Source organism: Chroicocephalus ridibundus, chromosome 1, assembly GCF_963924245.1.
Source record: "Chroicocephalus ridibundus chromosome 1, bChrRid1.1, whole genome shotgun sequence".
Taxonomy (NCBI): Eukaryota; Metazoa; Chordata; class Aves; order Charadriiformes; family Laridae; genus Chroicocephalus; species Chroicocephalus ridibundus.
Window position 1 is genome coordinate 167165813 of NC_086284.1, and position 15860 is coordinate 167181672.

Consider the following 15860-nt stretch of genomic DNA (forward strand, 5'->3'; position numbering starts at 1 on the left):
GTCTCTTTCCCACCGGCTTTGTACTGATTCCAGTATCAACAAGGAACTGCTGTGCTGTTGATTTGCGTCTGTGGGAATGACTATGAAGACCCAACTTCATAGAGTAGGGAAACAAGAACTATTTTTGAGCTATCAGTCCAGCTATGGCAATGTGGAGTTCAGCACAGCTTACTCTACTCTGTTTCTGGACTGAGGTTTGTACCCTGCATTGTGCTCCGTATTGCTGGAGTGGAATTGCTAGCAACACCCAATTAAAACAAGCACTGATTGTTTACTCCCCATCACTGCCACTGCTTTGACTGCAGTGTAAACGCACCACTAATGAGTTGGCCGATGGGAGGGGAAAATTACGCGTCAGAGCCAAGTACAGAACCAGGAATTTGGGCCGTCAGCCAGCTTGTTAGATCACACTGTGTGCCTCTAATGAAATGCATTGATTTGTGACTCTTACAATAACATTTTTAGGAAATCATTTCACCGGCTATTTATTTGTGTGTTGGAGCAGCCTGATGAGGTTGGAAAACTAAGGCAGACACCGTGCTTACAAATCAAGAGCAAATTTTTAAGGATGAGGTTAATTAACCATTGGAATAACCTTTCTAAGGATGTGAGGGGTTTTCCATCATATCCTGTTGCACAGTTGATACTAGTTAGTTGTATAAAATACGTGCATGGCTTCAGCAGGGCCTCTGTGTATCGCTAGAAATGGTTGTCTAAAGTTCTGTGGATTCTGTTACACCAGAGATGAGACTATGTTGTTGTAATGGTCCCTCTTGATGATTAGAAAACCCATGAGCCTGTGACAGCCATTGAGTCTGGGTGTTTGTGATTCTGTGGAGGAACAGACTGAGATCCCATAAGTGGTAGATTTAAAACTGGCAACAATTTTCATAAAGGAGACTACCAAATTACAAAGACGCATTCTGCAGAAGTGGACACCCTGCCAATCCTGCGGCTGATATAATGTGCTGTGATGAATTAGCAAGCTCAGAAAGAATTAACCCATCAATAAAATGACAGACTTGGTACATTTCAAAGCATCTGGTCAGATCTCATGGATTTTTTTGGCTGCTACATGTTCAGTCAGAGAGAAAGAAATAGGGGGGAGAGTCCATGATCACCTTGTAGTATTTCACTGGATGCTTCAGAAGAGCAGATGGGGATAGTGAGCGGTGGATAAGGTAAGCCTTTATCTACTTGGGGGTTTGTATGGACCCTTTCCTGGACTGACTCCTCTTTAATATCCTTATAGATCTATATAAAAAGTTTTCTTTTTCTTCTCTGCTTACAGTTTATGGTTAGCTACATTTCAAAAATAACATTTTTTTTCTATGTGTTTGGGTGAACACATTCTAGAGCTGCCAGAGTTTAAGTGAGTACTCTGTGAAAAGCAAACCCCTTTAAATAGTGTTATGTTGCCTATCTAGAAATTGAGGCATCTAGAATCTCTTGTGAGTCTCAAAGTCTGTGTTGCTGCATTTGACTTTTTTTTTCTTTTCATATCTACATTTATGTGTTTTTGAATGGTTCATAACCATAAAGACTAGAAAAAATTCCAGCCAAGTAAAACTTGTTTTGAGGAAAGAAAAAAAGGAAAAAAAAAAGTAGGGGAAAAAAAAAGAGGTCTATAAGTACAAACGGGTGCCAGGCTTGTTTGTTCATCTTTAAGATGTGTTTACTTATTCCAATTTGATCTTTATTTCTGTTCTGCCACAGACTCAATGACTAGCAATGTAAGCTGTTCATGTTTAAAAACAGAATTCACCTTTAAATGTGCTTAGACTGGGAAAAATATGCCTGGTGAGGTCATTTGCAGAGCAAGAGTTAATGCATCATGCAAACAGCTAAATAAAGGTTACAATCTGAGTGGAATTATTCAGAGCTCAGGGAGAAATCTGGCATTTGCAGTCTGTCACCGGCTTTGAGAAGTCTGGCTCTCTCAGTGTCACTGCCACCCGGAGACATCCTGCTTACTGTGTGGCAGCAAGGAAGGGGACTGCAGCGCTGGATGGTCTTCCTGTAAAAACAGCAGAAACAGGAGCAGTGGGAAGTGTCATGTGTGAGGAATGTGTGGAATGAGGGGTGAGTATGAGCCCGTCTTTGTCCAGGTTTCACAGAGCGAGGTTATGGGTGTAAATAGCTGCTCTTCCTCCTCTCTTGTCCTCTTCAGGGCAGCTGAAGAGCCAATGTCAGGACAGCGTATGATCCCCGGTATCCCTGGGGAGGAGAGCTGGGAGGAGAGCTGCATGGAGGCCTATGAAGAGCCATCCGCCTCTTGAGACCTGCCGGTTAAGTACTGCAAATCTGGGGCCCTATCTGGTAAGGGCTCCTCACCCTTCTTTCCACCAACATCCTTGGGAGTTGAGGGTGTCACTTTGAGGCAAGATACACTCTAAGTATGTATGTGTCGCAGACAGAATAAAAATTCATCACTTACTTATAAACGCCCGGGCTTTTTTAGAGTTGGCGATCTCCGCAGAGGTGTTGTGCTAAGATTGTGTTTTGCGTTTCGTTTCCTTGTTTTGTTTCTGTAAGCCAAGTGCTTGGCTGATGGCGCAGGAAGTCAACTGCTGTGGGCATTCACTTCAATGGGCAAATTTTAAACGAGTCACCAGGGACCGGCTGCTGCTGAGTTCAAAGAGAAAGAGACATCCAAAACCTCCAGCCAAGCCAAGTTATGGTGGGAAATATCAGATACAAAGAGGAGAAAACTGGAAGGCACAGGAGGGTGAAAGACAGATGCAGCTTACTTTTCCTGTCCATAATTGGTCAGATTAAGGCAAGGTTGGAATGCAGATTTTTTTTAAAAAAAAACCAAAACCATAAAATTTTGATAGGGGAAGTTTGTTGAACATCAGGAAACGTGCTCTGGTGTTTATGTTCTATGAGCTGTCTGCAATAATCTGGGGATGGAAACATGTTGAGAAAGTTAATATGGTACTTGACAAAATATTGGAAAATGTATTAGAAAGAATAGTTCCGTGCAGGGCAGAAGGTGGATCAAATGCCCTGCTGTGCTCCTCCATTCATTCCTCCTTTTTTCTTTCCCCAGAAAGAAAGACTTTTCAGAAGTCTCCCCAGACTCAGGTAACTCAAAGGTAACTCAAATCCCCCTTATTCCCAGGTAAAGGGGTTGTGTTCACAGAAATGGAAAAAAAAGAGGAAGACAGAGGGGCAAAACAGGGAAGGAGCAGAAGTCTAAACTTCTGTTGCTTCCTCCCAGCACACACGTGAGCAGCAGAGACTCCCAAAAAGAAGACTAGGGAAAGATTGCCATCTTCTGGAAGGATAAATATCTGACAATATTCAGAATCCTAAATCTGATATATATTTTTTTTTTTTGAAACCATAGAATATTTCTGATAAATTTATTTTTAAATCTGAATTCTTATCCATATAAATCTAATTCAGTCTAATTTCATCAATTTATAGGCTTTGATCCCAGATCTAGAAACTGAGATAGCATCTTGGGTTTTAATAAGACTCTCATCAAGCTTAGAATTAGGAATGCATTAACATTAAGGATTATGAGTAGAGAAATGGACTTTATTTATTCTTGAGCCTGAAAAACAGGCTTTTTTTTACTGAGCATTTAGAAGGCAAATTTAAGGTGCGCAGATGTGAAGAGACTGAGCAATGAAAAAAACCTAAAAATTACCACTCTCCTTTTAAGGAGCATCAGCTATTATTCTACCTACTTCAGTAAATTAAGCACATCTGTGTCAAGCAGAACCTTGTTATTAATCAAAAAACCTGCAGACAGTCCATGGAGGTTGGAAACATTCAGCATTGCTTTCAGTTAGCCTGTCTTAGAAATGATTATCTATATTAGGGGAGCTTATGCAGTGACTGGGATTAAAATAACCGCAGAGCTACCGACCGTTCTGCTCAGGGCAGGAAGGGTCAGGGGCCCGTGACAGCCGAGCCCACCTACGGGCTGGTGAACCTGTGGGCTCCGTCTGCTGCCTGTGCCCTGCAGGGACTGTCACAGGCTGTGCTGTCACCCAGAGCCAGTCTGTCACCTGGAGCCAACCTGCCTCCGGGCTCCAGTGGTGGAAGAGGGAGATGAGGGCAGGTGGACCACTGGTTTCCTCTGTCCCTGGAGAGCAGCAGGGAAGGCGTGCAGGGAATCTGCCATGATTCCTCATGGTGGTGGTGGGACCCTCACCTGCTTGGCAGTGGGCAAAGCCTTTGTGAGGAAGATGGGGTGCATACCTTTGGGATGCTCCTCTCCCTTGCAGTTTGATTCAACGCGGCGCTGCTCCGTGCCCTCTGGTGACAGTTAATTCTCGTGAAAGGTGACACCATTCTCACTTTTCTCTGTGCTGATACCAAATGGGGTGTATCAACACCCTCAGGTATTGTGGGAGCTTTTAAACTTTCAGGACAAGAGCTCAGAGGGGACTTTGGGTGAGTGTGAATCTTTCTGTCTCTCCTTACTAGCTTCCCAAATTCATCCGATGTGAAGCTGCTGGGAGCTGGGATTCCTGGTGACCTTTGTGCCTTGGTAAAGGCTGCTACTATGAGGAACGCTGAGTGTCTTCCCCATTCTCCCATCCTTTGGGTATTGAGCTTCTTTGACTCGCACTGTTTCACCTATACCTTTGTCATGGTGGTGATGCCATGGTGCCAGTCTGCCGCTCATCAGCGCTTCTGCTAAAGGGCTCCTTTTGTCTTTAAAATCTCTGGTGCCCGTGGGGAGAGCTGCATTGGCATCTCTTCAGGATCTGAAATCCTCAGTCCTCAGAGCAGATGCTGTCACATAAACTTTCCTCTCCCCGTTTTTTCCTTCTGCCCTTTCTGCGACTGGCAGGTCTGGCCAGGAAGATATCCAGGGCTGGGGGGCTTGTGGCCTTTGCCATTGTGCTGAGACAGTGCACAGGGCAGGGGGTGACCTGACACCAAGGGTGCTGGTAGCTTCTGAGCTAAGGGCACTTGTCCCCTGAAGCATTGTCCAGAGAGCCGCCAGCTCGCTCCATACAAGTTCCCAAGCAGCCACGGCATGGAGACGGCTGGGATCTCTCTGTGTTTCATGGAAACTTTCTTACTCAGTTAATACAGGTCACCCTTCTGTGCTTAATCCCAGCCCGCAGCACCACTCACTTCCTATATAATCTCCCAGAGCAGCTGTGCTGTGATTGCATTGTGGATTACAAAACGACCATTTTCCACAAAGCAGCTGCTGTCTGGAGGGATAGCATTTAATAATCATGGGGGGAGAGGGGGGGGAAGGAGAAGGAGGAGGGGAGGAGGCAAAGGAGAAAGGGGTTTTGAAGCAATTGGGTTTCTTGAAGGATCTAGAGATGAGCCAAACAGCAGACAAAGCGTGAGTCCCGTTTCTGTATTTCTCTTCCAAATTAACAGGACTTCGAGGACTTGCTGCCAAGGTAAATTCAACTCTCTTTCCTTTTGGGTCTATCTAGATAGTATGGTCAGTTATTGTCAGTAAGTGCTTGGTTTTTATGGAGGGAAACTCCTCTGACAATATTTTCATGAAGGAGTAGTTCAGATTTGCTTCTTATTCTCTATGTCCTCTGCATCCTTGAGCCAGTTCCTTCCTCTGACTCATTTGTTTCTTATATTTTTTTGTCTTCATCCTTATCACTTGTTCTGAAATTATATGGCCTTTCAGCTACTACCACAAATCAAGTGGAGAGAATACTTTTCCCACTATTGAAGATTTAAATTAGAAAAAAATATTTTTGTCAATATTATGAGTGGAAAGATTTTTTTTTTTAATGAAAGCATGAGCAAACTGAAACATGATGACAGAAAATCTGATAATCAAGCATTGATGAAAAACTGAAAACCTTAGTGTGCTGAATGTTTCTATTTTCAGATGAAAAATCATGTTTTTGAGGAGAGCAATTTTATCTATAATTTCCTTTTCAGCCATAAGGCAAATTTTCCACTGAAAAAACTCTCAGTGAGGAATTTGCCACCAACCTTAGCCAGAAACCTTCACATAATTAAGTGTTCCTAGTAGGTATCTGCTTTGTGAAAATGGTGATTTCCAACATGCCTTCAGATCATGGAAGTCATTAGTTGCGGTATCCCTAAAATGTTACCATTAGTTGTGGTATCACTAAAGGTGCAGCATCTCCATTGCTGAAAGCAGGAAATGCTCTGGTGAAGAGACAGAAGAAGCCAGAGCACAAAACAGTACAGGAATTTTTCAGGAGCTGGGTATTTTCTTGCCTTCGGGGAGAGTGTTCTGGCACTGTCTTCTTAGTGTGACGAGATGCTCATGAAGTCCTGCTTTCCAGAAGGAGCTTCAGCACCATCTTTATTGACCGTGTTTCCGAGCAAGAAACAATTTTTTTTTCTTTTCTGAGAAGAACAAATGCTTCTAACTGCACCACTTTTAGCTGTGGTGCAGTCACAAACAATGCAAAGCTCAGACTCATATCGTTTATTTATAGTAGCGTCCACAGTGCGCTGGGCCTTTCTCAAACGTTAGCGTTGGGTGAGTCAACCGAAGTTCTGTGAAGAGGACCGGCAGCAGGCAATGTCTGTACAAACCGAATCTATTCATGGGCAAATAGATTTTTGAGAGTCATAAATAGGAAAGGGTGGGAGTATCTGGATGAAGTTGTGCCAAACATAGGGAGTGCCATGTGGGAAGAGGCATGCGTTGATTACATGAAAGTTGATGTGTGGGTAGATGACATCTAATCAATCCATGGAGTGATAAGTTGGGGTTCTCAGGAGTCAGTGCAAGGTTTTGCAGGAACCATAAAATCTTAAACTTCCCTCCGAGTGAGAAAGACCACAGGACCCTGGTACACAAACTGCTTTCTGAATTACATTTTCTGATGAGATGAAACTGGGAAGAGTGTTTGTGGCAATGTTCGCTCTTAAAAAACCCACACTGTGGCACTTTGTGTGAGAGCGGAGACACTGTCATCCCACCACCCTACCAAGTTTCTGCTGTGCAGAGCAGTGCTTGTGCAGGAGGGGGGTGCTGCTCTGGGGCTTGAACTTGAGCTGCCAGGTCTGAATACCTTGGTGTCCCTCCTGAGCAGGTCACTGCTTTGATGCGTGACCTTCAGTGATCCGGGAACATTTTCCTGCCTTTGCCCACTGTGAAATCAATACACTCCCTGCTTCCCTAGGTACAGTAATGAACTGGTTGAAAAAGTGTTTTGGGACACTTGGCAGTGAGAATTCCCATCTAGTTGGACAAAGCATTCATCACACCCCATCTGAAGACAACACATGGTATTTGGGGAAGATGGTTAACAGCTTTTCCTTGACACCTCTCAGATGGAGTGAAGATGGTGTCCCTTTGATTTTGCTCATGTGGTCACACACCCCGATGCACTCAGCCCTGGTACGTCTACTGGGTCACCCTCTCTTCACCAGTACAGATATTCAGTGTACTTTGAAATGGTTGAAGCTTATTGGTCCACCACCGTGGCTTTCTGGAAATGGTTCTTCTGTGCTGGGTGAGCTGTTGGGATGTTGTGAGGGGGCAGAGCCCTCATATCCCCTCCCCACAAGTGCACGCTGGGAAGAGCTGGGATTCATAAGGCTAGGTGGGACAAGGGGCTGGCATGACAGTCCTTCCCATTTGTGTGTTGTAGATGGAGCTGCTGAAGGGATTTCCGTTGCGTCGTGCTTTCCTGGCTGTCATCCTGAACCTGCTGGCTCTCAGCCTCTCCACCACTGCCTTGCTCGGCAGCTACTGGTGCACCGGGACCCAGAAAGTGCCCAAGCCTTTGTGTGGGAAGAGCAAAGCCACCAAGTGCATCGGTGTCCCCATGCCGTCAGACGCAGGTGCTAGCAATGTTTCATCCCAGGAGGAGGTGCACTACAGCTGGGAGACTGGGGATGACCGCTTTGCCTTCAGATACTTCCACACTGGGATGTGGCTTTCCTGCGAAGAGAGCATGGAAGGGCCAGGTAGCGTCTTGGCCAGGCAGCCACAACTTCCCTTTTATTTACTCCACAGGATTTTGGAAATGAAAGGCAGGAGGCTGACAACACTTGGGAGAAAAGCCTTCTTCATTTTCCTAGGTGGCATCTTCCCTGTGCACTGCTGTGGTCATTATATTTCTGTCCTTCATTGGGATGTTTACAGAGGGGGGCAAGGGAGAATGGTTATCTCTGGTGTGCCCTTCAGTCTGGAATAGGGGCTGTGAAGTGCAAGTGCTGGTGGCAGTGACTTTGTGATGGCATCACTCATCCTGATGTGAACTGGAGTGAGCCTACTTTCCCCTTCCCCGTATCTCCATTCCCACACGCAACTACTTCATGCTCTCCAGGGCACTTTTGTGAATGTATGTCCCCTCAGAAATCTAAGCAGGGTGATTTTATGCAGTGTTGACAATGTATAGTTATCACTGTGAGGACTGCAATAGTTGGTGTTCTCCTTAAATCACCGAACTGAGAGGTTTTGTGAATTGAACAGGGACTTGGCTTTTCTATAAAAAAAATAAAAGTAAAGAGAAGTACTGCCTTATAGATACAGAGAAAACCTGGAGGATCTGAACCCAGAGGAACTAAAGCTAGGAGGCAAATTGACCTGAGGACTAGAGATGCAGTCTTATAATTTGTTAGTTGTTTTTGTGGTATTGTGACAGGTTTCATTTGTGATTTTTTGACCATATAAGACTGGCACTGTAAACCTTGGAGTGTCAGGGGCTGGTTGTGCAACCGGTCCTAGACTGCGTTGGTGCCTCCCTTCACCCTTGACTTGCTCCTGCCCAGCCCTACTGAAGTCCTTCTGCCGAAACCTGTGCCATGCCAGCACAGGTGGATGCTCTGCAGTGCACAGATGCTCTTTACAGCCTGGCACACACATCAAAGATCAGAACTGACCTGGGAAGTGGCCAACAGGGAGATTTGTATCTAAAGATACAGTGATGAAAGTGACTTTCATCAGGCCCCTTCCCCTGAGTCCACCACCTTCCCTTCAGCTCTCCCCAAGCACAAACATCTCACCTTTAGCTAAGTTCTGGTATCGCATGTCTCATTTTCTTATCTGTTGCTGTCAGAGGTTGAAAATAAGGAACTGGTGAATAAAAGCAGACAGAAGCGGGGTGGGAGCAGGAGAGAATGTGCTTGAAACTCTCATGTCCTAACGAGAGGTCTGCTTCGTTATGAGCATTTCCAGACATGCTGCGGAAGGAGATGTGTTTATTTGGGACCAGTTTGCGTTGGGGTGTGTTTCCATGGTGCTTGTGGGAATGGGACGACATTCCTTGACAGCTTTCTCTGAAAGACTTGTCTGGCCACCGGGCAGTCCTGAAATAACCCCAATGCCTGAAGGAACGCAGAGAACATGTTACATCTGGATTGCAGCAGAGCGCAGGGAAGAGCACATGGTCAACCTCAGTCCCCTGCTTCCTATAAATCGAGTACAACCCACCCACTGCTGGGGGTATTTGAAGCAAGTGCATAGACGACAACAACAACAACAACAAGAACAAGAAAAAAGGGGGCTACTGTGAGCAAAAGGAGATTGAGTTGAGCTGGAGAAAGGATTTCATTATTCAGACTAATCTCAGGATCAGTTTAGATGAGCCATTACTGAATAACCTCATTAAAGTTCTAGATGAAGTAGCAAACTGCAAGTTAATGAGGACTGCAGATGGCACTAAACTGGGTAGCATCCTGAGAGCTGTGGATGACAGAAGTAATACAGGAGATTGGGAGAGATTAGAACTGGGGATAGAAATTAAGAAAATGAGATTCTTACATGAAAAGCAGCAGGCTGATACTTCTGGGAGAAAATACTGTGCCAAATAGAGGAGAGAACCCTCAAATGCAGTAATGCAGTACGCAGTAAGAGAGACTTACAGATAATAATGATGGACCCTCAGCTGAGACAATAGTTTGCATCTGGCCAACGTAAAAAGCCAAAGCAAATATGAACACCATTTGTCCAACTGGCATGCCTAAAATGTGAGGACAGAAGATCATATTTCTGTGTGATTTTCTGCCACAGAAGAGGGACTCACATCTCTGTCACGCAGCATCTCACTTCGGAATATTTTTTTTTTTGCTTTCTTCTTTGGGAAGCAGTGCTAGAACTGCTCTGCTGAGACTGGGGTAATTGGGAATTCACATCCTCAGCAGAAGTGGTGGGTCTGCAGTCTGTTATAAGCTACACCCTCAATAGGTCTGATCAACAGTAATGTTGTGAATGAGTACCAACGGATTCTTGTGTTCACCAGAGTCTTGTAAGATTTACAAATTAATGAAGTTTTTTTTTCTGGAAAGGCCACTTTTAGTTTTCCAGGCAGACGTTGCCTTCCCCTAGAGAAGATCTGGAAAGATGGTCAGAAAGAGAGCAGAGGTGAGATGATATGATGGATAGACTCAGGAATGACTGGAGCTATGCAGTGAAAAGAGAGTGAGAGGAAGAGATTTTCTTTTCCTTTATGTACCCTGCGTTGTTTTGTTAACTAATACCTTTGGGTTTGTGTTTCAGAAGAGAAATGTCGTAGCTTTATTGAGCTTTCACCACCGGCAGAAAGAGGTAAGAGCAAATCCCCATACCCCACTGTAGCTGCCAGGTGCACCTCCTTGGGATGGGGGACCTGCAAAATTTCACCTATGTGAGGACAGCAGGGTGGGTCCCCAAAGAGCCAGGCATGAAATCCTGGCCTCATGGTTGCTAAAAGAGCAAAGATTTCCTCCCAGATATTTGCCTAAACCACTGCCATCTGTGAGGTCAGCGCTGGAAACCTCAGACTCCCTCCCATGTGAAGTGGGATTTGTCTGATCTAATAAGTTGCCTGGTTTGTGCTTGTCATCTTGCTGTAGTCAGCGAGAAGGGGATGGATGCCACCTGAGGGCAGTTCCTCCCACATACGCTACATGTTGACTCGGTGCTTCAGTTTTGGGGTCTAATGTGATGACTCTGGAAGCTGCATCTCCTCTTACTTTGTGGTAAGTCATCAGGACATCCAAAAGTTACACTTTCAGGGTGAAGTCCAAACTTCATTTGAGTTGGAGAGCTCACCCCTCCTGTCATTGTCACATGTTTCAAATTATCCTGGGGATAACTTCAGTATAGCTGGATATATGTGTACATATGCAATGGAGATTTTACTTACTGAAAGCTTTTCATTTGTTGTGGGCTTGCTAACTATTCCCTGAGCTGGAGGCTGGAGGCAAGTCATTTCAGAGGATGTTCATACGTGAAGGGAAACGCCTGGGGTGCAGAGCCTGTGTTAGCATTCAAGCCATGAGAGCAAGGGCTGGAACAAACGCTGGGGAATCTCAACAGCCAGCAGGTAGATGAGTACTTTTGGGGAGCTCATCTTCTTTTTCTGCCTTGTTTCCCCTATTTTCAAAACACCGTCAAAGACTGCTGGCCTGCTTTTATAAAGCGATGTGTATTCCCAGGTGAGGGGGCCGGTGTGAGTGGCCTGCAGTGGCATCGCTGTGCAGATTAACCTGGGTCGCTCTCGGCACAACAGCAGGGTAGAAAAACCTCCCCTGCTTACTCTTTTGGGAAACAGTACTCACACAACTCAAATAATGCCGGCGTTACAAGATCATTTCGAAGCCATGCAGATCTCCACTTTGTCATAAAATAAGTGACTTAACTGCATTTACGGAACGACTCCTGCACTTACCACAAAATGCTCACTTCACAGGGAGTAGCAATACATTTTTCCACTTTCTCACCTCCTTATGCTTCATTCCCTCCCCAGGCCTCTGGCTCTGTTGGTTCCAATGTCTTCCTTATAGACTGTTTTCCTAAGAAAAGAGGTTTATGCAACCAGATTATATGTCTTTGTAAATCTTTATGTCTGTCCCCCCTCACGCTCCACCTGCTGCTCTTTGTGTAATTACAGCCCAACATTGACAGAAAGGCCACGTTCCGTAAGACCTTGAGTTCCTACAAATTAATTGGAAGATCACTGTGAGCTTAAGCATGGCACTCATAGTGACACCATGGTTTTAACAGCTCTATCACCCGCTTTTGCCCCTTCCTGCACACAGCACCATCTTAACATGACCTTGGCCTCCAGCGCAGCTGCCATTATGTAGTTGGGCCACCACTGGAGAAGGTGGTGTGGCCGCTGATTGCAGGCTGGGCTGGCTGAGCTGGCTGTGTGCAGAGCAGCTCCACGTTACACGGGCAGCATCACAGGACGAGATTGCACAGCACGTGTGGTGGGCCTGGGCTCCCAGGGGAAGTGATGCAGAGACCCCTGTGCGTGTGTGGTGCCTGCAGCCTCCAGGACACTTTCGGCAGTCTGACCTTTAATGAAATAGTCTCCCTGGTCGTGCTGCTGCAAGCAAGCCAGCTCCTTTAAGCAGGGAATGCAGCTCATCAATTCCTGCTAAAGAGCTCGGTGACTCTGTGGCGCTAATGACGTTGAGAAGTCAAGTCAGTGCCACATTAATGAGGGTTTTCTTCACACTCCTTTTCCCCAGTTGAATGTCTCCTCTATGGCCATTAATAGTTGCTAACAGTAGTGTTCACAGTGCTGCCTCATTTGTCAGATTAATATTCCTTCCTCAGTGAATCCCGTGCTCTTCCACAGCCCTGCATTACGGAGTGCCATTTCTCATTCTCCTCCAAGTCCTACTGTACAGGGAGCTCAGCTGAGGACTACGGTATCACTTAAGTCCCACTAACAATGCCAGCATGAAAGTACCTGTACTCTGTTCAAGCAGCAGGGTGAGGGGTGAATGCTATTGTACTAGCTGGATATCCACCCCGAGGAATGGAGGCCTGCAAAAGGCCTCCCAAACGCCAGAGGCCAGGTCCCAGCCACTGCCATGGACGAACCATACAGTTCTTTTCTTAACCAGTTGAGTCCCAGGTAAAAAGTCTTTTGCTTCCATTGGTGTGATTAGAAACCTACTCTGAACATCACTACGCTAATGGGTAAGAACCTTCCAACGTCCAGCTCAGGTGTGTTCATGGCCAACCTATGACCACTAGGTCTTGTGCTAATATTCAACAGCTTTTCCTCTGCCTTTTTCCCAATGGCTTCTTCCTTGCTGTTTGTGAATAATGCTGGCTCATTTACAGACAGCTGTTTTAGTGCCTCTCAGCTTTTGCAGTCCCAGACCAGACAAGCCATCTTCTGAGACAGACTCTCTGTTCCTTTCAACTTCCTTTGAGCCCTTGCTCACAGGCTGGGGGAGACTGCTTTTGGGTGTTTGTTTTCTTTCTTCACCTTCTTTCTAAAGGACATCCTTTCAGGATTGGGTTGGGAAGAGGGAGTACTCTCCCTTGAACAAGCCAGCCTGTACTGATGTGAGGAGTCTCTGGTTCGTGGCAGGAATCCTGTGGCTCTCACTGGGATCGGAGATGCTGTACATCAGCTTGCTGCTCATCAGCTTCATCCTCATGATGGTGGAAATGCTGCATACGGGCAATCCTGTCTGTGGGTTGAAGCTCAACGCCTTTGCTGCTGTCTCCTCAGTGTTGTCAGGTAAGTGTGTTACTGCAGGCTTGGAATCACAGCAGCAGGAGAGCCTCCTCTCCCACACACGGCTGAAGTATACTGCTCTGGCTCCTGCTGTAGCTTCTTTGCTTTTTTGTCTTTTGTGTCCAGGTCTTCTTGGGATGGTGGCGCACATGATGTACACTCAAGTCTTCCAGGCAACGGTTAGTCTGGGACCAGAGGACTGGAGACCGCACTCATGGGACTATGGCTGGGCATACTAGTACGTGAGCTCTGAAGCCATCTTCACCTCCCAAGCCTTTTGGGCTTCAGCCATGCTACACCCTGCCAAAACCCACCTCCTCCCTTCTTGACCTTCTGTGTTTCCAAAGACAGGTGTACCATGGGTCTCCCACTGCTAATCTCCTGCCTTTGCCTCATCCCCTGCTTTAAAAAATAGTTGCCAGGTTACTTAAATAAGTAGCTACCAAGGACTGGCAAAACAATGGGGTCACACCTAAAGAAGTACCTTCAGCCCTGCTGACTCATCAGGTTTGCCCCTAGGCTGGTTTGTCCTGTTTGGTCTCAGCTGTTCCCTGTGTGCAGAGGCCACTGTCACACCTGTGATGGTGCTCTCAAACATGCCTTGTTTTTCTGAAGTTTAAGTAAGTTGCATGCTGGTTTGGCATCTTCACTAACCAACGTCCAAAGGGCCTATCCCTGCAGCACCAAGCCTAGACAGATACTTAAAGATGTGGACGCTGTAGCCAGGAAGAGCACCTGCAAAAAGCAGGTGGCTCAGGGTTCCTTTCTCTAAAGGCTAAAGAAGCCAACCGCAGCTAATATGCCATAACTGACTTGAAAAACAGTTGGATGCGTCTTGCCAGTGCCCATGGACAGTGCAGGCTCAATTTGCAATGCTGTACTGAAGGTGACCACATTGATTCTTAAGACTTAAACACTCCAGTGCCATGTGTCAGCTGTGGACATCAAATGTCAGCATGGACCTTTGGTTATGCTCATGGACATGCCTCACGTCCAAGAAGACACTGAGCAGCCCTGCGATACAGAACTTGCTTCCGAGCTGTGCTGTCCTGCTTTGACCCGTTACAGACTTTCCCGCTTTCCTTTTTATTTTCCTTGTATCCCTCCCTTCCGTGTGACCGGTATTTACCCCACCACTCTAAGAAGGATCTCGTGGTGGTATAAGCCCTAAGAACTGTAATGTTATGAGCCTGACGCTTCCAGTCTTTCTAGTTCATGTCCATGCCCAGCAGCTTCTGCCTGGCAAATCAGGGTGCGTCACACTGCATGCAATTCAATTCCTGACCCTACTTGGCTTCTCACGGCACATGCTATTCTTCTGTCTCTCCTGTAGCATGGCCTGGGCCTCCTTCACCTGCTGCATGGCCTCTGCTGTCACCACTCTCAACACCTACACCAAGACGGTGCTGGAGTTCAAAAGGAACCACATCAAGGGTTATGATGCGAACTTCAAGGATCAACCTCAGCACCACCAGTGCTTCATACAGCAGCAAATAAGCAGCTACTACGAGCCGCAAACCAAGCCCCTCCATTCAGTCTCTGAGGGAGTCGACTTCTACTCTGAGCTGCAGCAGAAAGTGCTACAGCGGGAACCAGAGCTGGAACTGGATGACATCTTGGGACAGACAATCGGGGAGGCTCGCTGTTAGAGCGCACAGGGACAGAGCAGCGGGGTTTGGGAGGCACAGGAGCTCTGAACCAAACACTAGCACCACTGTTAGCAAGTTCTTGGGGAGCTCTTCCTTCCTCTACTGTTTGGGGAGTGAGAAGAGAAGGTGGGCACTGGGCCAGGGCAACAGCAATGTCAACAGTAGGTGGGTGGGTCCTCCCTGATCACAGTTTGATGGGTGTCCTCAGCTGGGAAGGGTGAAACTGGAAGGACATGTTGGTGCCAGCTGTCTCCAAGCACTTTCAGACAGAGTTGAGGCAGTTGTCCTAATCCCAGCACTATTGCACCGGGGAATCCAGCTGACAAATTGCAGTGCTGGGCCTCTTTGGGTGGTGTCACATTGACCTTCCTGCAACCCCCCCTGGTTCAGCATTAGGGTGAAGGGCATTGGTGCTCATATTGATTGGCTGTAATCCTCTCTGAACACCCTATTTGTTCTTCATTTCCAGGCCCAACCTCCTCTTCTCCCTGCCCCCACGTATTAAAAAGGCTGCTGCAGTAGGGATGGGGAGCTGCTTTCAGACATCTCTCTCCTCCTCTTTACCATCTGTAATGACTCCCACATGCTCCCTTCTTGCTTTTTCCCCCAAAATCTCCCATTCTGAGGTACCTTCCTGTCTGTCTCTTTCTACTGTGCTTCTACACAACCTTTAAGAATCTTTGGCTGGGCTTTTGCTTTTTTCTTTGTTTCTTTTCATCTGTCCCCTTTTCCCCATTGTAAAAATATTGCAAACAATCCCGAAATCAAGCAGACTTGTAACCTCTCAAAGGAGAAACACTGGTTT

The 15860-nt window shown here is 46.4% G+C and overlaps 1 protein-coding gene across 3 annotated transcripts in view; it reads left to right on the forward strand.

Moving 5' to 3' along the window:
* The window catches only part of GSG1 (germ cell associated 1), a 93780-nt gene extending 77952 nt beyond the window's left edge, over positions 1-15828 (forward strand). The window contains exons 2-8 of one of the 3 annotated variants that reach the window (XM_063322607.1): positions 1909-2082; positions 2171-2319; positions 7587-7905; positions 10439-10486; positions 13257-13409; positions 13533-13644; positions 14740-15791. In XM_063322607.1, the coding sequence (XP_063178677.1) occupies positions 2257-2319; positions 7587-7905; positions 10439-10486; positions 13257-13409; positions 13533-13644; positions 14740-15055 (1011 nt within the window). In that variant the 5' untranslated portion in view covers positions 1909-2082; positions 2171-2256 and the 3' untranslated portion in view covers positions 15056-15791. Of the gene's footprint in view, positions 1-1908; positions 2083-2170; positions 2320-5317; positions 5388-7586; positions 7906-10438; positions 10487-13256; positions 13410-13532; positions 13645-14739 lie in introns of those variants that run through there. The other 2 variants (XM_063322608.1, XM_063322610.1) reach the window with 2 other exon arrangements.
* The last annotated feature ends 32 nt before the right edge of the window (positions 15829-15860 follow it).